The 23,657-nt window shown below is 45.6% G+C and overlaps 1 protein-coding gene across 1 annotated transcript; it reads right to left on the bottom strand.

Moving 5' to 3' along the window:
* Positions 1–306: 306 nt before the first annotated feature.
* Positions 307–22,482, bottom strand: lcat (lecithin-cholesterol acyltransferase). Its single transcript, XM_035790885.2, has 6 exons — positions 22,075–22,482; positions 4,574–4,730; positions 3,614–3,729; positions 3,430–3,525; positions 3,073–3,297; positions 307–2,787 (listed from the first exon to the last, which is right to left on the bottom strand). The coding sequence occupies exons 1-6, from the start codon at positions 22,223–22,225 to the stop codon at positions 2,165–2,167; spliced, it is 1,368 nt and encodes a 455-aa protein (XP_035646778.1). The 5' UTR covers positions 22,226–22,482; the 3' UTR covers positions 307–2,164.
* Positions 22,483–23,657: the final 1,175 nt, after the last annotated feature.

Raw genomic sequence — 23,657 nt, 5'->3', positions numbered from 1 at the left:
AAATGTATGTTTCTTCCAATGAGCCAGTGCTTGAGTATTTAACATATATCTGTGGCATCTTTATTTTATAGCAGAGAGAACTAATGGGAATATTTGTCAGATTTAAGAATATTGGAGACCTTATTATACATACAGTACCAACACATACATAAGCATGATAATACAGCCTGTCACATTTTTGACATTTCATCCAAAGTGCTTGACCTTAAAATTAAACAGAGCTAAAACAGACAATGCTATCTGAAGTGGATGGGGACTGCATTTGGCAAGTAGGGAATAGATGTGTAAAGACAACGCAATATGAAATCTCATTTTGTCTTCAATTTTATTAGATTTTGGTTCACAGGTAAAATGCAGCAATTACATTTACTTTTATTACTCATCAAGAGAAGGAGGGGATGTAAGGGGAGAGGGAGTTTCTTAAAAACGAACATGTATCCACTCTCTCCCGCCACCCACACTCCTCCATACAAGTGCCATCTGTCAACTTTTAGTAAAAAAACACACTTGAAGCAAATTTAAACATTGAAATAAACCGATATAATCAAAAGGCAGTTTAATAAGAGTGAGCAAAGTTTAGTATTAGGGGATAAAGTAGTTTATCTGGCAACATGGGATTGGTGTCTACAGCAAAACAACTTGAGAATTAACAAAAAAACTGAGCAAACTATAATGCTATTTGGCCTTAACAGGTTGGACACAGTGGCAGAATACCTGACCGCTGTGACAGACATAAACTTAAGGAAAGCTTTGACTATGTACAGACTCAGTGAGCATAGCCTTGCTATTGAGAAAGGCCGCCGTAGTCTGACCTGGCTCTCAAGAGCAGACAGGCTATGTGCACACTGCCCACAAAATGAGGTGGAAACTGAGCTGCACTTCCTAACCTGCCAAATGCATGACCATATTAGAGACACATATTTCCCTCAGATTACACACATCCAATTTTGATAAACTCCCATATCTACTGGGTGAAGTACAACAGTGTGCCATCCCAGCAGCAAGATTTGTGACCTGTAGCCACAAGAAAAGGGCAATCCGTGAAGATCAAACACCCATATTTATGTTTATTTTCCCTTTAGAACTTTAACTATTTGCCCATTTAGCAATAGCTATGCAACGTGCCAGATAAGGTATCAATTTACAGTAACTGCTGTTCATCATTACTTAGTGTTTGACTATTAGCCAACAGAAGAGCTAGCTAAGTATTGGAGTCTGACATTTCTGCAGCAGTTAGCTCTAACTGGGCAGCTTCATCTTGTTGCAAGTGAAGGCACCAACTTACTTCCACTAGCTACTACTATCTAGCATGACTATATCCAGTAACCAGGTAGGGCTAGTGCTAGCTAGCCAGCTAGTCCAAGCCAACGTTGTTCAGTTGTTATTAAGTTTGTGCTATTGGCATGCAAACTTCATAATAAGTTCTGCATGTTAGCTAACATTATTATTTTATCTTTTTCAGTCTAATCCTTTCTTTTAGCTGCCAACATAGGCTGTTAAACCCCACCCCCTCCCCAACCCTGTGAATACTCTGAGGGGGTGTGTACTTCTGTGTATAAAAAATAAAAAAACATAATACAATTTGTTGTTATTTGTTTGCCATTATTCCATGTCCAATTTTGACACAATAGATGGGAAAACAAGTCAATTTTAGATTTCTTTTTTAAATTCAAAACTGTTTTTAGCCGTTTGTTTTTCCACTGTTTTGACTCAAATCAAAATAAGGAAACGTACACTGACCAAATACATATTTATTTTTTGATTTCCTATCATGCTAAGAGGAAAAGATAAGCATAATGAAACAAGAGGCATATGCATACTATATCACATCTCATTAGTAATACTAGTTAGGATGTGTGTACATATACACTGAGTATACCAAACATTAGGAACACCTAATGTTGAGTTGCACACATACACAATCCATGTCGCAAGGCTTAAAAATCCTTTAATTAACCCTCATCTACACTGATTGAAGTGGATTTGACAAGTGACATCAATAAGGGATCATAGCTTTCACCTGGATTCCACTGTTCAGTCTACGTCATGAAAAGAGCAGGCGTTCTTAATGTTTTGTACACTCAGTGTGTAAGTCCAACTCAGTAGCTACTACATCAGTAATCGTATGTACATTGGGAGAGTGAATTATTTTCTCCCCAAAAGCTTACAGTGTAGATTTGGGAGCCTTGTCCGGCTGGACTTGATCTTGCATGACTGCAGAGTCAATGGGACGTTCATCAGTCTCATGGAATGTAGAATCCTCTTCTCCATATCTTCCTTCCAGGATACTCTGGACCACGTTGAGCACCTTGCTATTGAATACTATTTCCAAGTGGGGCATGGCCCTGAACTCCTTGACATAGACAGGCTGTGCTTGCTTTCCTATCCAACGCTTACATAAACTCATGCTAAGACTGTCCACTGTATCATCCCCATCAGCATACACATAGTCTATAGGGTCTACATTTGGGAACTGGTCGTCATAAATATAGGTAACCGGTGTGGGCAGCCCCACACCATAGAAGCAGTATACCTCAACACCAGGGGGGGGCAGACCAGCTGTCAGGTTTCTGGTGTCTTCCCACATGAACCAGCCATCCTCAAAGTCGATGTCTTTGAAGAAGCGCTGGTAGTCCTGGTGGGTATAGTTGAATGAGGGTGTGGAGATGAAGGCGTGGTCTGCAGGCCATGCCTCTTCAAATGGAAGCATCCAGGGGTTTGTTGTGGTCATGCGTTGCTCCTCCCGGATCTTGATGTTGGATACCATTGGGATGCCATCATTTTCACCTGCAGAAACAATTGTTATCATGAATGATTTTCTCTTGGCAATCTTTCATCAATGTGTGACTCGCCAAAGTAATCCAGACAAACCAGTCCTACCACCCTTTCAGGAAAATGAAGATGTGGGCATCATCACTAGTAAAATGATTTTGCAATATGTTCCGATTACTGTCAATGTGATTTACAGGGCAGTAAAAACTAGTTCCACACGGTTATCAGTTTTTTTTAGGTTATGTTTCTACTATAGGTAAGGTTGTTTCAATCTGTCCACCAGACTTTGACATATAGTACCTGATGCTAGCACTCGAATAGGCTTGACTGCCCCACCCCAGGGTGCTCCAAGTGAAATAAAGCCTTTGATGTATTGGTCTTTCCAAGTCTGGGTCTGCTGATATAAGAAGTAGAGGACATAATTGCTTCCCATGCTGTGTCCCAAGAGGTAAAGTGGTTGTTGATACTGCTCGTACATATCCTCAATCAGCTTCTTCAGTCGTGCAAAGTATTCCTCCTGCTCGTCTGATAAGGAGAGACAAATAGGCCACATAATGAGAAAGCATGTATGCATAAACAATGAATGAGTTGTACTTTTGTTTTACAGGAATGTTATTGTCAGTTGGATGGTGTGTGTGTGTCCATGATGTCACTTACTTGGAGCTACCCTCCAGTCGTATGGTGCTGCTCGGACAGTCTCATTACGGACATATCCCATGTTGACCAAATGTGTAACCATAGTGTGAAAATATCCTGGAAAAGGACAGGTTTCATTTAATGAAATCATAATCAAAAAGAAAACAATTATAGGAACAGATGTCCTCATTATGGTTGTTCTCACCTGACAACTTATTTGTGTCCAAGAACTCAACAGAATAGGTCTGTCCAAAACCAGGCACTCTCACCGTCACCCCTGCAGAATTGGAGGTCTTGCGAGTTGTCCTATTGTATACAATTCTGTAGCAGGAAATATTCAGTATGTACAGGATGTTATTGCATAACGAAATGATCCCAACCACTAAAATGCCTCGCACTCAAAATCAAACTTGTGAAGATAGAGTTGCGGTTGTATGCTTCTCTCTTCTCCTTCCTGTTTGGCCCTGTCCGGGGGTGTCCTCGGATGGGGCCACAGTGTCTCCTGACCCCTCCTGTCTCAGCCTCCAGTATTTATGCTGCAGTAGTTTATGTGTCGGGGGGCTAGGGTCAGTTTGTTATATCTGGAGTACTTCTCCTGTCCTATTCGGTGTCCTGTGTGAATCTAAGTTCTCTCTCTCGGAGGACCTGAGCCCTAGGACCATGCCCCAGGACTACCTGACATGATGACTCTTTGCTGTCCCCAGTCCACCTGACCGTGCTGCTGCTCCAGTTTCAACTGTTCTGCCTTATTATTATTCGACCATGCTGGTCATTTATTAACATTTGAACATCTTGGCCATGTTCTGTTATAATCTCCACCCGGCACAGCCAGAAGAGGACTGGCCACCCCACATAGCCTGGTTCCTCTGTAGGTTTCTTCCTAGGTTTTGGCCTTTCTAGGGAGTTTTTCCTACCCACCGTGCTTCTACACCTGCATTGCTTGCTGTTTGGGGTTTTAGGCTGGGTTTCTGTACAGCACTTTGAGATATCAGCTGATGTACGAAGGGCTATATAAATACATTTGATTTGATTTGATTCTTCTATTACAGTGCATTATTTATTAATACAGCAAAGACCAATTAGCAAATTTTCTAATTGAAATGATTGAATTTACAAGATAAAACAGAATTATTTTGACATAGATCAGATTCATTCTCCCCCTCACCTTATATTATCGATCCAACAGTCAAGCCCAATTGGCATGAACATATTCAGGTCAATCCAAAGTGTGAAAAAGTCATCTGTCTTTTTGTAGCACATCCAATGCACAAGGCTTGGCTTGTCAATCTTGGCCTCAAGCTGGTTTCCTAGGTTCCCAGGTACTGGTCAAAAGTGGAAAAATGTTAGAACTTAGAAGCCAGATGAGCAAGGAGGCAAGTTTAGAACAATGTAGAGACAATCATCACAATTTACAATAAAGTAGTTTAAAAAGAGAATACAACAAGGGTAGATGAAGAAAAGGATGACAAGACAAAGTCAACGTAGAGATTTGTGTTTTCCCTTGTTTCACAACTGTCAATGTGATTTGTCCCATCAAACAGACACAAGACATTGACCAATAAAAATAATGGTTTTACACTTCATTTAAGGCTAATTAATTGTAATAATAGTAACATTAACAACAACATGTGGTAATTGGAGTCTAATTACAGGGCTGTAACAACAAATACTTGATTCTGTTTGTTACAAATGTTAAAGTTTCCAATAGCATCCCAACGCACCATATTTCAGCCTGCACAAACCATGTGATAAGTGTAAACCAATTGAACACTGACCAATTCATTGACACAATTTTGCAATAAAGAGCTGGAGTCTGTTGCCCTGGCCCAATTATCACGTTCATCGTATAGAGGAGAACAAGGCGCAGCGTGATATGAATACATTCTTCTTTAAATAAAGCAAGACAACTAAACAACCGTGACGCTATATCAACCGAGTGCTGACATGCAACTACACATAGACAATAACCCACAAAACGAAAATGGCAACCTAAATAGGATCCCCAATCAGAGACAATGATAAACAGCTGCCTCTGATTGGTAACCAATTCAGGCCACCATAGACCTAGACATACATAAAACCCATAGATATACAAAAACCCTAGACAGGACAAAAACACACATACCCACCCTCGTCACACCCTGACCTGACCAAAATAATACATGAAACATAGATTACTAAGGTCAGAGCGTGACACCAAAGACAAAAACAGGTTTACAAACAGTTCACATAAAGGAAAAAGGAGTCGGCAGGGCGGGTGCGGGGTCCATTTCTAAATTTCTACATTGGAGAATAATAGTGAAGATATCAAAACTATGAAATAACACACATGGAATCATGTAGTAAGCAAAAACAATATTTAAAATATATTTCAGATTTGAGATTCTTCAAAGTAGCCACCCTTTGTCTTGATGACAGCTTTGCACACTTGGCATTCTCTCAACCAGCTGCACCTGGAATGCTTTTCCAAAAGTCTTGAAGGAATTCCCACATATGCTGTGCACTTGTTGGCTGCTTTTCCTTCATTCTGCATTCCAACTCATCCCAAACCATCTCAATTGGGTTGAGGTCGGGTGATTTTGAAGGCCAGTTCATCTGATGCAGCGTAAACCAGATGGGATGGTGTATTGCCGCAGAATGCTGTGGTAGCCATGCTGGTTAAGTGTGCCTTGATTTCTAAATAAATCACACATAAGTCACCTCCATGCTTCACACATGCGTAGATCATCCGTTCAAGAACAGCTCAAATAAGCAAAGAGAAACAAGACATAAAGCTCAGTCAATATGGAACATTTCAAATCACAAAAACCATCAAGTGCAATGATGAAACTGGCTCTCATGAGGATCGCTCGAGGAAAAGGAAGGAAGGATCGCTCGAGGAAAAGGAAGCTTAGGAAGGGACTTATCCTCTGCTGCAGAGGATAAGTTCTTGCCATAATATACAATTGTTTTTTAGTAGCTACTATCTTGTCTCATCGCTACAACTCCCGTACGGGCTCGGGAGATACACCGATACACAACCCAACCAAGCCACACTGCTTCTTAACACAGCGCACATCCAACCCGGAAGCCAGAGGAAACAACGTGCACCTGGCAACCTTGGTTAGCGTACACTGCGCCCGGCCCTCCACAGGAGTCACTGGTGCACGATGAGACAACGACATCCCTACCGGTCGGTTACGACAGAGCCTGGGTGCGAACCCAGATTCTCTGATGGCAGAACTGGCGCTACAATACAGCGCCCTTAACCACTGCGCCACCCGGGAGGCCTAATAATAATAGGGACTTGGTCTTTTACCAAATAGGGCTATCTTCTGTATACCACCCCTAACTTGTAACAACACAACTGATTGGCTCAAACGCATTAAGAAGATAAGAAATTCCACAAATTAACTTTTAACAAGGCATAATGTTAATGTAAATGCATTCCAGGTGACTACTTCATGGAGCTGGTTGAGAGAATGCCTAAGAGTGTGCAAAGCTGTCATCAAGGGAAAGGGTGGCTACTTTGAAACATTTCAAATATAAAATATATTTGGATTTGTTTAACACGTTTTTGGTTACTACATGATTCTAAATGTGTTATTCCACAGTTTTGATGTCTTCACTATTATTCTAAAAAATAAAAAATTAAGAAAAACCTTGAGAATGAGTAGGTGTGTCCAAACTTTTGACTGGTACTGTATATATTTAAGGCACTCAGTACAGCTTTCAACTTACTCTTGAAAGTTGTAATAGTAGAATGCACAAGGTGCATTTTCGAAATTGGTCAATGCATTTGGGGCGGCTGGGTAGCCTAGTGGTTAGAGTGTTGGACTAGTAACTGGAAGGTTGCAAGATCAAATCCTCAAACTGACTAGGTAAAAATCTGTTGTTCTGCCCCTAAACAAGGCAGTTAATCCACTGTTCCTAGGCTGCCATTGAAAATAAGAATTTGTTCTAGTTAAATAAAGGTTAAATATATGTTAGAGAGCTATTTATAAATTGTCAGCTAAAGTTCTTTAGCTAGATTTTTTTGCCCAAATTCTGGAAGGGGGGCCTGAGTGGAAAAGTTTGTCAACCCCTGGAGTACACGCTCAGTGTGCAAAATCCAGACATTAAAGATTTCAGTGAACGAAACAAAGTGTTGTCGGCCAAAATCGTCAACACAGGAAAGAGAAAGTAAGTACATTTTTGGATACATTAATTCTGCGGGACAATTTAGCATAGGCAGTCAGCTAGCGTTTTTAAAATTAGCTAGCAAGCTAGTTTTCTAACCTTGACTAGCTAACTAGCTACCTAAAGCTGGCAAAAAGTGTACTATGGTTGCTACTCACTAGCTAACGTTAGCTAGGCTCAATGGTCTTATCTTCCCTGAACCTTGTTCTCAAGATATCCGTTCCCCAAGGGTACAGTCCTTTCATAAAGTATTCAGACCACTTGACCTTTTCCACATTTTGTTACGTTACAGCCTTATTCTAAAATGGATTAAATAATGACCTCATAATGACGAACCAAAAAAAATGCATTTTTGCAAATGTATATAACAAACTGAAATATCACATTTAGATAAGTATTCAGACCCTTTACTCAGTACTTTGTTGAAGCACCTTTGGCAGCAATTACAGCCTCGAGGCTTCTTGGGTATGACGCTACAAGCTTGGCACACCTGTATTTAGGAAGTTTCTCCCATTTTTCTCTGCAGAACCTCAAGCTCTGTCAGGTTGGATGGGGAGCGTCGCTGCACAGCTATTTTCCGGTCTCTCTTGAGATGTTCAACAGGGTTCAAGTCCGGGCTATGACTGGGCCACTCAAGGACATTCAGAGACTTTTTTCGAAGCCACGCAGGTTGTCATGTGCCTTTTACTATGGAGTGGATTCTGTCTGGCCTCTCTACAATAAAGGCCTGATTGGTGGAATGCTGCAGAGATGGTTGTCCTTCTGGAAGTTTCTCCCATCTTAAAAAGAGGAACTCTGGAGGTCTGTCAGAGTGACCATCGTGTTCTTGGTCACCTCCCTGACCAAGGCCATTCTCCCCTGATTGCTCAGTTTGGCTGGGCGGCGAGCTCTATGATGTGTCTTGGGGGTTCCAAACTTCTTCCATTTCAGAATGATGGAGGCCACTGTGTTCTTGAGGACCTTCAATGCTACAGAAATGTTTTGGTACCCTTCCCCAAATCTGTGCCTCGACACATACTGTTACGGAGTCTAGTTAGATAGGTATTCGACTAGCCGGACTGTTCCCCAGACTCCATGTGTAGGGATTTGTACAATGCACAAACAAGGCTATTGAACCTGACATTGGTGTCTGTCTTTATTCCTTTATCCAACATATCATACTGAAACTTGGTATCAGAAGTGGCTCGGAAAACACACGTTTGTTATTTTTGTAGCTAAGTACAGTATAGGCGCAGTTACGTTCCATATGCGAACACACGCCGTTTCCTACTCACAACACTGATCACCTCGTTGTTAGCTGGCTAGCTAGCATCACTACCTACTTCGATTACTGAAGGCAAAGAAATCACATATTCCATTGCTATGGCAGCGAACATTCCTCCACCAAATCCCATGGTTCTCACAGGGGACTAGAATACTAATTGGGACAACTTCAGGGATGAATTCGAGGACTATGCGCTGGCGACCGGTCTACATGAGAAACCCAACGAGGTACAAGCGGCAACTCTGAGAATTTTAATGGGCAGGCATATCTACCGGCACAATCTCACCCTCACAGCACGACAACAGTGTGATGCAAAGGCGATATTGAATGCATTGGAGAATTACTTCAAACCCGCCAGAAACGTCATTTACGAATGATTCGTTTTCGGTAGCTGCAAACAGGAAGAAGGTGAGTCAGTACACAACTTTGTAACCCGTTTGAGAGAGAAATCCGCCACTTGTGAATACGGGGGATTGAAAGATGAATTGATTTGTGACTAAATAGTACTGGGAATTGCAAATGAGGATACACGCCGGCGTCTACTGAGAGAGAGAGAGGCTTAACATTAGTAACTGCCATTGAAATGTGCCGCACTGCTGAAGTCACTGACATGAGAATGAGAGCAATGGAAATCGAAACCCCACGCTCCAACGTTGATACTGTTCACGTTGTTGCTAGGCAGACATTCAGACTAAACCAATCGAGGCAGAGCAATTCACCACGAACGGTGAACACAGAGAGCCCCGTAGCATGTAAATACTGTGGGAATACACACACGTGGCAAAGAGCACTGCCCTGCCTACAGAAAACCATGCAGGGCTTGTGGAACTAATAATCATTTTGCAAAAGTGTGTCTCAAAAGCAAAAGAAGGGTGAGTGAGGGCAAGATTCACTGTGTTGATGATATCACTCAATGTTCAGAGCTGAACAGTGAAAGTGACATTTACATGCATGAATCCATTGGGGTTGTACACTCAAGAGGGAAGAAATGGTTTGTGACACTACGATTACACATCAAGCAACAACAATGTCAACTGGATTCCGGTGCTACATGCAACGTAATGAGCTACAAAGACAAAATCAACCTGGCACCTGACACACATCTATTGCCCAGCGATACTCGACTAAAGCTGTACTCAGGAGAGCTAATGAGCTCTATGGGCACTTTTGAGACCGAATGTGTTATTCGGGGACGCAAACACAAGCTGTAGTTTGAGATTGTAAAAACCAGTCAACATCCTCTCCTCTCAGGCTCTACATGCGAACGCCTGGGACTGATGCAGTTCACTGTACCAAATGTCCTGCACATTGTGGATCATGTCCAGCATGGACCCCTGTCCAAAGAACAACTACTCAGCAGATATGACGATGTATTCAACATGCCTGTTGAACCTGTGCCTGGGGAGGTACACTTTGAAGTGGATGAGAGCATCACTCCAGTCCAGTGTGCTCCTCGCAATGTGCCCATTGCAATGAAAGTGGCTGTGAAGGCCCAGCTGGACAAGTATGAGGCCGATGGCCACATGACATCTGTGACTGAACCAACTGACTGGATCAGCAATATGGTCATAGTGAAAAAACCAGAGAAGCTGAGGGTTTGCATCGACCCAAAGCATCTGAACCAAGCACTGAAACGATTCCACTACATCATGCCGACACTAGAGGATGTCCTCTATAAGCTTCCCAAGGCCAGGATTTTCACCTTGGTGGATGCCCGAGATGCATTCCTTCAATGCAAGCTGGATGAAGAAAGCAGCTTCATGACTACCTTCTGGACCCCCTGGGGTCGGAAACACTGGCTCAAGCTCCCGTTTGGTGTCTCAGTGGCGCCTGAGATATACCAACACAAACAGCACGAGTTACTGGCTGGGCTCAAGGGCATTGAACCCATCGCTGATGATGTCCTGATCGTAGGCTGTGGTGACACAGACGAAGAAGCAGAATGCGACCACGATGTGAAGCTCCTGGCACTGATGGAGCGCTGCCGATCAGTTAAGCTTCGCCTTGGCCTGAAGAAGCTGCAGTTCAAGGTGAAAGACGTCCACTTCCATGGCCACATTCTCTCGGCAAAAGGCCTGAAGCCGGACCCAGACAAGGTCAGAGCGATCCTCGACATGCCAAACCCGTCGGATGCAAAAGGAGTACAGCGTCTCATCGGCTTTGCAAACTATCTTGCAAAGTTCATGCCACACCTATCAGCAGTCTGTGAGCCTCTGCGCCGGTTGCTCGACAAAGACACACCATGGCACTGGCTACCCAAGCACGAGGCCGCAGTGCAGGAGATGAAATCTCTGGCTTTATCCATGCTAGTGTTGCGCTACTACAATGTCATGAAGCCTGTCACAATCCAGAGCAACTCCAGCCAAAGGGGACTTGGATGCTGCCTTATGCAGGAGGGCCAGCCCGTTGCGTTTGCCTCGAGAGCGCTCATCCCCACCGAACAAAACTATGCACAAATTGAGAAAGAGTGCCTCAGCATCGTCTTCTCCTGCCAGCGATTCCAGCTCTACTTATATGGGCGAGAGATGGTCACCGCTGAAACTGACCACAAACCACTCATTGCCATATTCAGTAAACCTCTCCTCAACGCGCCCAAGAGGCTTCAAAGCATGCTCCTGACTCTGCTAAACTACAGCCTGAAGGTCATTTACAAGCCAGGACCAGAGATGTACATCAGCGACACACTGAGCAGGGCAACAACACAATGTACAGGCAGAGGCACTGTCTATCAGCGGCAGGCCATCTGTTCGATACAGCAGGAACAACAAGATGTTCAACAGATCAATCAGGCAGACTACTTAAACGTAACAGATCGCCGCCTAGCCCAGATAAGGCAACACACTGACAAGGATGAACACCTACAGTCACTGAAGTCCATGGCTCTCGCAGGTTGGCCATACCTGAAAGAGGAGACACTTTTCACAGTGAGAGAATACTGGACCTTTTGAGATGAGATCAGCGTGCAAAATGGCGTCTTGTTCAGAGGTCAGAAGGTCATTATTCCCAAATCACTATGTCCAGAGTTGCTTACCCGCATACACTCCAGTCACGTTGGAGGTGACGCATGCTACCGCCAGGCTCGTGAAACATTATACTGGCCAAACATGTAAGCAGAAATTAAAGACTTTGTCAGCAACTGTGCCACATGCAACGAGTACGCTCATGAACAGCAAAAGGAAACCATGATGTCACACAAACTGCCCACAAGGGCCTGTCAAATCGTCAGCATGGACTTATTCAGCCACAGACAAAAGGACTATCTTCTCATCGTTGATCACTACTCTGACTTTTGGGAAGTTGAACTGATCCTGACTTGTCTGCAGAGACGGTCATAAAGCGCTGCAAGGCACATTGTGCAAGGCAAGGTCAGCCTGACAAGGTAATCACGGACAATGGCCCACAATTCACTGCACAGTTCAAGCGTTTCGCCTCAGAATGGAAGTTTGACCACGTGACCTCCTCTCCAAGACACCCAAAAGCAAATGGCAAGGCATAATCAGCTGTCAAAATTGCAAAAAACCTGTTAAGCAGGGCCTTGCGCGACAGCAATGACCCATGTAAAGCGATCTTACAGTGGAGGAACACACCCACTGAAAACATGGACAGCAGCCCAGCACAGCCCCTTCTGTCCAGACATCTGAAGACTACCATCCCCGTAGCTAACAAGCTACTTGAGCCCTGCGTCATGGTTTTGGCGTCACGGACAAACTGCGTCACAGAAAGCAGCTCGCTAAGTGCTTCTACGACCGGACTGCTCAAGACCGACCAGAGCTGGAGGTGGGTGAAACGATAAGGATGAAACAGCTGCCGGGAGACCACACAGGACTTTGGAGGCTGGACACATGCCTGCAGAGAGTTGCACCACGTTCTTACCTGGTGGATGTTGGTGGCTCCCTCTATCATCGCAATCGGGTGGATCTGCGCGTAGCAGAGCAGACAAACCAGAACACGCTATACACTCACCAAGATGAGCTGGATCACAGTCCAGGCCTAAGGGTAAGGGGCGCAGAATTGAGACATGGGCCAACTGAAGGTGAGGCTTCTACCCCACCAAGCTCTCCAGCTCGTGCCCCTAATCCTACCCCTGTCAGAGCCAATACTTACTAACGGGTGGGTCGGCTGTGCAAGCCACCGGACAGGCTTACTCTGTAAGCAAGGGACTGTTAACTTGCCCTCGGTTAATTAAAATATATATATTTTTCTTAAATAATAAAAAATAATAAAAAGGAAGATGACAACTGAAGTAAAAATAAAATGTCATGCTTTTTCTATTGTTATGACCTGACTGTTAAGAACTTAATGTTATGCCTTTATGTTTGCACTTTCTATTGAAAAGGATGATGTTACGGAGTCTAGTTGATAGGTATTCGACTAGCCGGACTGTTCCCTGGACTCCATGTGTAGGGATTTGTACAATGCACAAACAAGGCTATTGAACCTGACATTGGTGTCTGTCTTTATTCCTTTATCCAACATATCATACTGAAACACATACCTGTCTTGGAGCTCTATGGACAATTCATGCACTGTCAACTGTGAGACAGGTGTGTGCCTCTACAAATCATGTCCAATCAATTGAATTTACCACAGGTGGACTACCATAGGTGGTGAGGAAAATGTTTTATTTAACCCATTTTAGAATAGGACTGTAACGTAACAAAATGTGGAAAAAGTCAAGGGGTCTGAATACTTTCCGAATGCACTGTATTATGTGAGACACCCAGCATGTTAACATTATCTAGCTAGTTAGCTACTTGTGTCAACACAAGCACTATTATTGCTAACTGGATAACACAACAACTAGCTAAGCTTAGCTGGCTACATGCCTAGAAATCATGATGATGAGAAATAGGGGTAATATATAGTGCCTATGCTAAGTTGTTATACATTATTCTTATCTACCACTGATTCCCACAAGATCTCAGACTCCAGGATCGGAAAATGTTGACAAGAAATAAACGGATGAAGACAGAGTCAGAGACACAGTTGTCAATTTCCATTGTTACTTGTAATGTTAAAAAGGGTATAAAAAGACCATCCCATTTTTGTATTAGCTAGCTATCTAGGTTACTCACCATTATATAGGCTACAGGTTTGAGTCACCACTAGAATAGTTATTTTTATGTTATTGAGTAGGTCTGTATATCTTAGATTAATACTTTGATTAAACAAACAATACAGCAAGTTATTATTTGTATGAAATGTAATGTATTTTTGCAACAAAGTTGACTAAAGTAGAAGCTTGTCACGAGTCCGACCGAGGGTGTTTCCCCTTCCCGGGCGGTTGGCGCTCGGCGGTCGTCGTCACCGGCCTATTAGCTGCCACTGATTGTTTTTCCTCTCCCTCCTTGTATGTTTAGTGGTAGCACCTGTTCATGATTAAATCAGCTAATTAGTTTGTCTTTATTAGACAGCCGGCCCGCCTGGTTGTTGTGCGGGATTATTGCAGTGTAACCTTCGGCTCTGTTGTTAGAAGTACGTGTTAGTGCCTGGTCGTTACGTTTTCTGTTGTACATTCTCATTCCCTGTGTTTGGGGCCGTTACTATTGTGAGCACCCTGGGATGCGTTGGCGCTATTAAAGACGCACAGCTTTGCACTCACTGTCTCCTGCGTTTGACTCCACACACCTACGACACCTGAAGTGTTACAGAATCCCGCACCTAAATCAAATCGAATGGAGTCAGCAGGAGCAGCAGCCAACCCTCTCCCATCGATGGAGGAACGGGTTCTCCACCACACCACCATTCTCCATCGGATCGGATCCGCGATGGATCAAGTGATGGAGAGAATGGACCGATGGGAGAGGAGTGGTCTCCTCTCTCCACCTTCGGCACCCCCCGACTCCGGTCTCCCCATCACTCGACTCCAGCACCCTTCGTCTGACGCTACCGAGGGCTTATGATGGAGCGGCGGGGGTTGCCAGGGTTTCTGCTTCAGCTGGAGCTATACCTGGCCACCGTTAGACCCCCTCCCTCAGGAGCGGAGAGGGTGAGTGTCCTCATCTCCTGCCTCACGGGTCGTGCTCTGGAGTGGGCGAACGCAGTCTGGAATGGCCCAGACTCAGCGGGGAGCACTACCCAGAGTTTTCCTGCCGCTTCCGTGCCGTATTTGATCACCCTATAGACGGCCGAGCGGTGGGAGAACGACTTTTTCATCTCAGGCAGGAGAGGAGGAGCGCCCAGGATTACGCGCTGGAGTTCCGGACCTTGGCAGCCGGATCTGGGTGGAACGACAGGGCCCTTATGGACCACTACAGGTGTGGTCTCCGAGAGGGCGTCCGCCGGGAGTTAGCGTGTCGGGACACCACTCTGTCACTGGATCAGCTGATTGACATGTCCATTCGACTGGACAATCTGCTGGCTGCCCGCGGGAGTTCAGAGAGGGTCCTGTGCGTTCCACCACCCGGCCCCTCCGCTCCCATTCCGATGGAGTTGGGAGGGGCTGCGCCGAGGGTACCGGAGGAGGAGGCCTTCCCTGCACCAACTGTGGTCGGAGAGGACACACGTCTGATCGGTGCTGGGGGTCCGTCTGGGAGTAGAGATGGCAGGCGGAACGCTTCTCGGTCACCCCAGGTGAGTCAGCATCAGACTCACCCAGAATCCCTTGTTGGCCATATGTTTGTCTTAATCTCTTTCCTTCACTTTTTTCCCTCTTCCCAGCATAGGGCGCTAGTCGATTCAGGCGCAGCTGGGAACTTTATGGATCGCGGACTCGCCCTTAAGTTAGGGGTTCCGCTGGTGCCGATAGATTCTCCTTTCCCCGTGCACTCCCTAGATAGCCGGCCATTAGGGTCAGGGATGGTCGGGAGACCACGGTCCCACTGGACATGGTGACGCAGGGGAATCATAGGGAGCGTATCAGTTTTTATTATTGATTCGCCTGCGTTTCCAGTGGTGCTGGGGACTCCCTGGCTGGCCCGGCACAATCCTAAAATTTCGTGGAGACAAGGGTTCTCCAGGGGTGGTCAGAGGAGTGTTCTGGAAGGTGTTTGGGAGTTTCCATCGGTGCCACGTCGGTGGAGAGTCCAGACCAGGGTTCCACGGTGTGCATTCCCCCGAGTATGCCGATTTGGCAATCGCTTTCAGTAAAGTGAAAGCGACTAAATTACCACCTTATCGACCGGGAAGGGATTGTACGATAGATCTCAGGTAGACGCTGCGCTTCCCAAGAGTCATGTGTACCCGCTGTCCCAGGAGGAGACGTTGGCAATGGAGACATATGTCACGGAGTCGCTGGGACAGGGGTACATTCGGCCCTCCATTTCACCCGTCTCCTCGAGTTTCTTTTTTGTGAGGAAAAAGGAGGGAGGTTTGCGTCCGTGTATCGATTATAGAGGTCTAAACGCCATCACAGTGGGGTATAGTTACCCTCTACCTCTCATCGCTACGGCGGTGGAATCGTTCCACGGAGCGCAGTTCTTCACAAAACTGGATCTCAGGAGCGCGTATAGTCTGGTGCGTATTCGGAAGGGAGACGAGTGGAAAACCGCATTTAGTACTACATCCGGCCACTATGAGTACCTCGTCATGCCGTATGGGTTAAAGAATGCTCCAGCCGTTTTCCAATCCTTTGTAGACGAGATTCTCAGGGACCTGTGCGGTCAGGGGTGGTTGTTTATATCGATGACATTCTGATCTACTCGGCCACTCACACCGCGCATGTGTCTCTGGTGCGCAAAGTGCTTGGAAGACTGCTGGAGCATGACCTATACGTCAAGGCTGAGAAATGCGTGTTCTCTAAACGAGCCGTCTCTTTTCTGGGATATCGCATTTCCACCTCGGGGTGGTGATGGAGGGTGAACGCATTAGGGCCGTGCGTAATTGGCCGACTCCAACCACGGTAAAGGAGGTGCAGCGGTTTTGGGTTTTGCCAACTACTACCGGAGGTTTATCCGGGGTTTTGGCCAGATAGCGGCTCCCATTACCTCACTGCTGGGGGGGGGCCCGGTGCGATTGCAGTGGTCAGCACAGGCGGACAGGGCATTCAACAAGTTGAAGGCGCTGTTCACTGAGGCGCCCGTGTTGGCGCATCCGGATCCCTCTCTAGCATTCATAGTGGAGGTGGACGCGTCCGAGGCTGGGGTGGGTGCCGTGCTATCACAGCGCTCGGGTACGCCACCAAAACTCCGCCCCTGCGCTTTCTTCTCAAGGAAGCTCAGCCCAGCGGAGCGTAACTATGATGTGGGGGACCGGGAGTTGCTAGCGGTGGTTAGAGCTCTGAAGGTGTGGAGACACTGGCTTGAGGGCTAAGCACCCTTTTCTCATCTGGACCGACCACCAGAATCTGGAGTATATTCGGGCTGCAAGGAGACTTAACCCACGTCAGGCAAGGTGGGCCATATTCTTCACCCGGTTCCGGTTTACTTTGTCTTATAGACCGGGCTCCCAGAACGTGAGGGCTGACGCACTGTCCCGCCTTTACGACACCGAGGATGGGTCCACCGAACCTACTCCCATCCTTCCCGCCTCTAAGCTGGTAGCCCCAGTGGTATGGGAGGTGGACTCGGACATCGAGCGGGCGTTACGGGCTGAACCCGCGCCTCCTCAGTGTCCAGCGGGCGAAGGTACGTGCCGCTTGATGTTCGGGACAAGCTGATTCGGTGGGCTCACGTCCTACCCTCCTCGGGTCACCCTGGGGTGACGAGGACAGTGGGGAGCCTTCAGGGGAGGTATTGGTGGCCTACGTTGGTTAAGGACGTTAAGGGTTATGTCTCCTCTTGCTCAGTGTGCGCTCAGAGTAAGGCTCCTAGGCACCTTCCTAGAGGGAAGCTACAACCCCTCCCCGTTCCACAGCGGCCATGGTCACATCTGTCCATAGATTTCCTGACCGATCTTCCGCCGTCTCAGGGGAACACCGCGGTTCTAGTGATTGTGGATCGGTTTTCTAAGTCCTGCCGTCTCCTCCCGTTGCCCGGTATCCCTACAGCCCTGCAGACTGCGGAGGCATTATTTACCCATGTCTTTCGGCACTACGGGGTGCCGGAGGACATCGTTTCTGATCGGGGCCCCCAATTCACGTCTCGGGTATGGAGAGCGTTCATGGAACGTTTGGGGGTCTCTGTCAGCCTGACCTCCGGTTATCACCCGAGAGTAATGGGCAGGTGGAGAGATTGAACCAGGAGGTGGGTAGGTTTCTGCGGTCGTATTGCCAGGATCGGCCAGGGGAGTGGGCACGATACATTCCCTGGGCTGAAATGGCTCAGAACTCACTACGCCACTCCTCTACTAACGTGTCCCCTTTTCAGTGTGTGTTGGGATACCAGCCGGTCCTGGCACCATGGCATCCGAGCCAGACCGAGGCTCCTGCGGTGGAGGAATGGGTACAGCGCTCCAAGGAGACCTGGAGGGCCGTCCAGGAGTCTCTACGACAAGCGAGTGGACGGCAGAAGAGGAGTGCTGACCGCCACCGCAGTGAGGCCCCCGTGTTTGTACCGGGGGACAGGGTCTGGCTCTCGACCCGAAACCTACCTCTCCGCTTGCCCTGCCGGAAGCTGGGTCCGCAGTGTGTAGGGCCCTTTAAAGTCCTGAGGAGAATAAACGAGGTGTGTTATCGATTACAACTCCCTTCCTATTATCGAATTAACCCCTCGTTTCATGTGTCTCTCCTCAGGCCGGTGGTAGCTGGTCCCCTGCAGGACAGTGAGGTACCGGAGGTCCCTCCCCCCCCTCTGGACATCGAGGGGACCCCGGCGTACACGATTCGGGCCATTCTGGACTCAAGACGCCGGGTGAGGGGCCTGCAGTACCTCGTGGACTGGGAGGGGTACGGTCCGGAGGAGAGGTGCTGGGTACCGGTGAGGGACATCTTGGATCCATCCATGTTGAGGATTTCCATCGCCTCCATCCGGATCGCCCTGCACCTCGTCCTCCGGGCGACCTCGAGGCCGGTGTCGGCGCGCTGCGGGAGCCGCGCGTCAGGAGGGGGTACTGTCACGAGTCCGACCGAGGGTGTTTCCCCTTCCCGGGCGGTTGGCGCTCGGCGGTCGTCGTCACCGGCCTATTAGCTGCCACTGATTGTTTTTCCTCTCCCTCCTTGTATGTTTAGTGGTAGCACCTGTTCATGATTAAATCAGCTAATTAGTTTGTCTTTATTAGACAGCCGGCCCGCCTGGTTGTTGTGCGGGATTATTGCAGTGTAACCTTCGGCTCTGTTGTTAGAAGTACGTGTTAGTGCCTGGTCGTTACGTTTTCTGTTGTACATTCTCATTCCCTGTGTTTGGGGCCGTTACTATTGTGAGCACCCTGGGATGCGTTGGCGCTATTAAAGACGCACAGCTTTGCACTCACTGTCTCCTGCGTTTGACTCCACACACCTACGACACCTGAAGTGTTACAAAGCTCATCTTTTGTTTGTAGGCATTTTCATTTGGTAATAAGTAATTATATGGAAATTGCTCATGGGTAACTATAAAGTTACAATTCACTTCCCTTACGAAAATAGATTGCAGTTAGAGTGCAGTATAACTCCAGTATTCTGCAAATACTGCATCCCCCCCCAAAAATTTTTTGTACTGCAGTAATTTTGCAGTGTAACTAGCGACAACCGTGTCCTTATGCAGCTATTACAGATACTCTGTTTAGTACTAGTGTGTTTATTTTCTCACGTGGATGGTGCTTTCAGAAGCTGACGATTAGATTGTCAAATTGGGTAACAAGCTTTGTAGGTATACAATAATTACAAAGTAGTGCCCCTCAAGATACACTTCATTTTAACTAGCTAACACCTAGTAATTACATTGTACTTGTGTAACGGATGTGAAACGGTTAGCTTAGTTAGCGGTGCGCACTAAATAGCGTTTCAATCAGTGACGTCACCTGCTCTGAGACCTTGAAGTAGTAGTTCCCATTGCTCTGCAAGGGCTGCGTTTTTTGTGGAGCGATGGGTAACGATGCTTCGTGGGTGACTGTTGTTGATGTGTGCAGAGGGTCCCTGGTTCGAGCCCGGGTATGGGCGAGGGGACAGTTTAAAGTTATACTATTACATTGGTGCCGTGACCCGGATCACTGGTTGCTGCGGAAAAGGAGGAGGTCAAGAGGGGGGGTGAGTGTACCGGATGTGAAACGCTAGCTTAGTTAGCTGTGGTGCGCGCTAAATAGCGTTTCAATCTGTGACGTCACTTGCTCTGAGACCATGAAGGAGTAGTTCCCCTTGCTCTGCAAGGGCGGCGGCTTTTGTGGAGTGATGGGTAACGATGCTTCGTGGGTGACTGTTGTTGATGTGTGCAGAGGGTCCCTGGGTATGGGCGAGGGGACGGTCAAAAGTTATACTGTTACACCTGTGTAGATACTACATGTATTCTGTTGTGTACTAGTGTGTTTAACCTCCCACTTGGATGGTGCTTCCAGAAGCCTTGAAATAAGGGCCAGGTTGTCAGGATAAGTAAATCAAATCATCAAATCAAATTTTATTTGTCACATACACATGGTTAGCAGATGTTAATGCGAGTGTAGCGAAATGCTTGTGCTTCTAGTTCCGACAATGCAGTGATAACCAACAAGTAATCGAACTAACAATTCCAAAACTACTGTCTTATACACAGTGTAAGGGGATAAAGAATATGTACATAAGGATATATGAATGAGTGATGGTACAGGGCAGCATACAGTAGATGGTATCGAGTACAGTATATACATATGAGATGAGTATGTAGACAAAGTAAACAAAGTGGCATAGTTAAAGTGGCTAGTGATACATGTATTACATAAGGATGCAGTCGATGATATAGAGTACAGTATATACGTATGCATATGAGATGAATAATGTAGGGTAAGTAACATTATATAAGGTAGCATTGTTTAAAGTGGCTAGTGATATATTTACATAATATCCAGTCAATTCCCATTATTAAAGTGGCTGGAGTTGGGTCAGTGTCAATGTCAGTGTGTTGGCAGCAGCCACTCAATGTTAGTGGTGGCTGTTTAACAGTCTGACATTGTAATTTACTATATAAAAGTACACATTCATTACAAGTAAGTAACCCTCAAGAAGTTACACTTCATTTTAACTATCTATATTCTGTATTACACCTAGTAATTACATTTGACTTATGCAGATATTACATGTACTCTGTGGGTACTAGTGTGTTTAACCTCCCACTTGGATGGCGCTCTCGGAAGCCTTAAAATAAGGTCCAGATTGTCAGGATAAGTAATTTACTATATAAGTACACAATAATTAGAAGTAAGTACCCCTCAAGATACACAAGCCATATCCTGTGTAACACCTAGTAATTACATTGTACTTATGCAGATATTACATGTACTCTGTGGTGTATTTGTGGGTTTATCCTCTCACTTGGGTGGCAAGGAGGTTCAGGTTGTCATCATCGATAACGTGCACATACATTACAAGTTATTTTTGTATTATAATGTGGAATGACACCCGTATGGTATACTCCAGTCAGTGTGGCTGGCCTATATCTGATTTGTTATTGTAAAGTAAATCAAGTTAACCCAGATGTTACAAGTGCTAGCAGCAACAACATTGAGTGGACATTTTGAAGAGTGCGCATTCACAGGAGGTAATTAGAGCCTATTGAGCCTCCAACCTTTGTAATCTCGGACACCCATTTGTCCACGAGAGACTACAACCTTGTGACAGTTATTACTGAATCAGATGCAACTCAGAAGAAACTAAACACTACATTTGGTGAATTTAGTGGAAACTTGCCCATTAGTAACAAGCATTTGTTGTTTCACCTCTGTAATTACAGACTGCAATTCCCGCCAGTTACATTTTGTTATTACAGTGTAACTATGAGTTATTACAATTAACTACAAGACTTGTTACAGTGTAATTACACATATATTTACACTGTAATAAGGACTCCTTAAAATTAAGTATTACCAGAACTATTCCTGAACCCCAAGGCCCCAAATGATTTCCTCTCCAGACAGATATAGGCTGGCTGTCTTCCCATTATGCTGAATTGGGGTATGCTTCTTCACCCAAGTCCAAACCCCAGCCAATGCCATTAGGAATCAAATATATATATCCCTGGCCTAGGACCATAGGATTCACTTAGCATTCATACCAACACCTGCAGATACCATAGAAAACGGTCGGGAGCTGGCTTCAAGTTCCAGACAGAAAATCGACCTGTCTTGTGAAATACATTTTGGACTTTCAGTATGCAGGAAAGCCAACTGATATTACAATCACATAAAACATACATCGAATTCCATGATAAATAACACGGTGCAATCACATCACAGCAAACTAATCAAGAAATAAAAACGCTTACCTATAAGAACCGGCGGAGTGCTATTGTTTGCCACTTTGTTTTGCGGTTTGGCACTTGGTGGGAATACCACATCGAAGAGCCAAAATCCAGCAGATTGCTGTAGCGCAATGAATACTATAAGGAGCACGGTACAGCAGTGCGCATATCCCATTCTGTCCAAATCTTGACAGTGTTGTCTTGCCTCTCACTAGGTCAGGAGGAGGAGAACTGGCCTATTAATGCTGTGTGTGAAAGAGGTGGGGCGCGAAATCAGAGGGAAAATGTGAGGTCAGTTACTCGACCATCGTTGGACCGCACTTTCTCACATCAGGTAACGTTGTAAACAACATCAACATGATGCGCATCTATCCTTCTATAAGAGCAGCTGTGTGCTTCTACCGTGTAGTAAACGTAAAAGGCCGACGGGTTATAGTTTAACTGAATTTATATGGAAATTTAAGCACACACACACACACACACAGAAGGACAAACACAACGTGTCGCCTACCACATACCCATTGCCCTATTGATTGTTGTACAAGTCCCATTCCGTCAAGGCTGTTTGCGCTATGGTCCCAAGGTAAATTATTCATTACAGTCCGGCATTTAGAGATTTCTATTGATTATACCAAACAAAACATTTAGAAGAAGAAAAAGTTAGCTGGTTTGCTGAATATCATATGTTGATTATCATGCAATACATGTTTTGGCTTTTTACAATGTTATATAAAATATAGGCCTGTTGATATAGCCAATGCATTTTTATAGAGGCTACGTCTACAATTAGCCCTTATTATAACCTACACACAGAGGTTAAATTGGGACGGGTCCTCCTGGGTCCGAGACCCGGTACCTATATGACCCAAATGATATCCATGTAGGCTGAGCTGAGATCCGGAATCTGCTTTGATTATTTTAATTATCTAATGAAAAATTATTGTCCACATTAAAATTTTCCACAGTCAAAAAAACGAGTAAACAACATTACAATTAGACAACTCCATGGTGGAATAGTTTAACTTTTCAATTGTTCCACCTGTCGCATTCAATCCGATAAAATAATATTAATCTCGAGGCGCATTCAAATTGCGAGTGCCGCACAGGGCGAGAAATATGCATACCCAGTCATCATTGTACATTCTTAATGCAGTCGCAGGAAAACACACTATTCAAAACAGTTTTAAATGCCACTGTTAAAAGAGGAGGATCACGGAGCTTTCTAGTGTTACTAGGCTACACTTATTTCTTAAATCCAATAAATTAGTTGGCTAAAATGCACAATTTTAGAGCCTGAGTTTTCAGCAGCAGCATGGTTTATTCGCTTGCCAATGGCGACCAATCTAGTCTAATTCGCACGCCAATGGCGTTGAATGCATATGGAAGACCAGGGCTAAATGTAACAGGGTCCGCTCCGCTGTAACAGGCCTAAAATATATTCACAGTACATGATCCTTGGTTGGCTGAGGGCCAGTGGAACGTTATTTTTGGGAGGACATTCAAGTAATCAATATGTTGCTAACTAGCAACAAGATAGCCTAAGGTTTAGACTTCAGAGTTCTTATCTAGCTAATGATTAGCCTAATAGGGTAAATGCAGATGGGAAA

Source organism: Oncorhynchus keta, chromosome 17 (assembly GCF_023373465.1).
Source record: "Oncorhynchus keta strain PuntledgeMale-10-30-2019 chromosome 17, Oket_V2, whole genome shotgun sequence".
Lineage (NCBI taxonomy): Eukaryota > Metazoa > Chordata > Actinopteri > Salmoniformes > Salmonidae > Oncorhynchus > Oncorhynchus keta.
The sequence above is the reverse complement of the archived record's forward strand: the minus strand, read 5'-3'. Positions and strand labels throughout refer to the sequence as shown.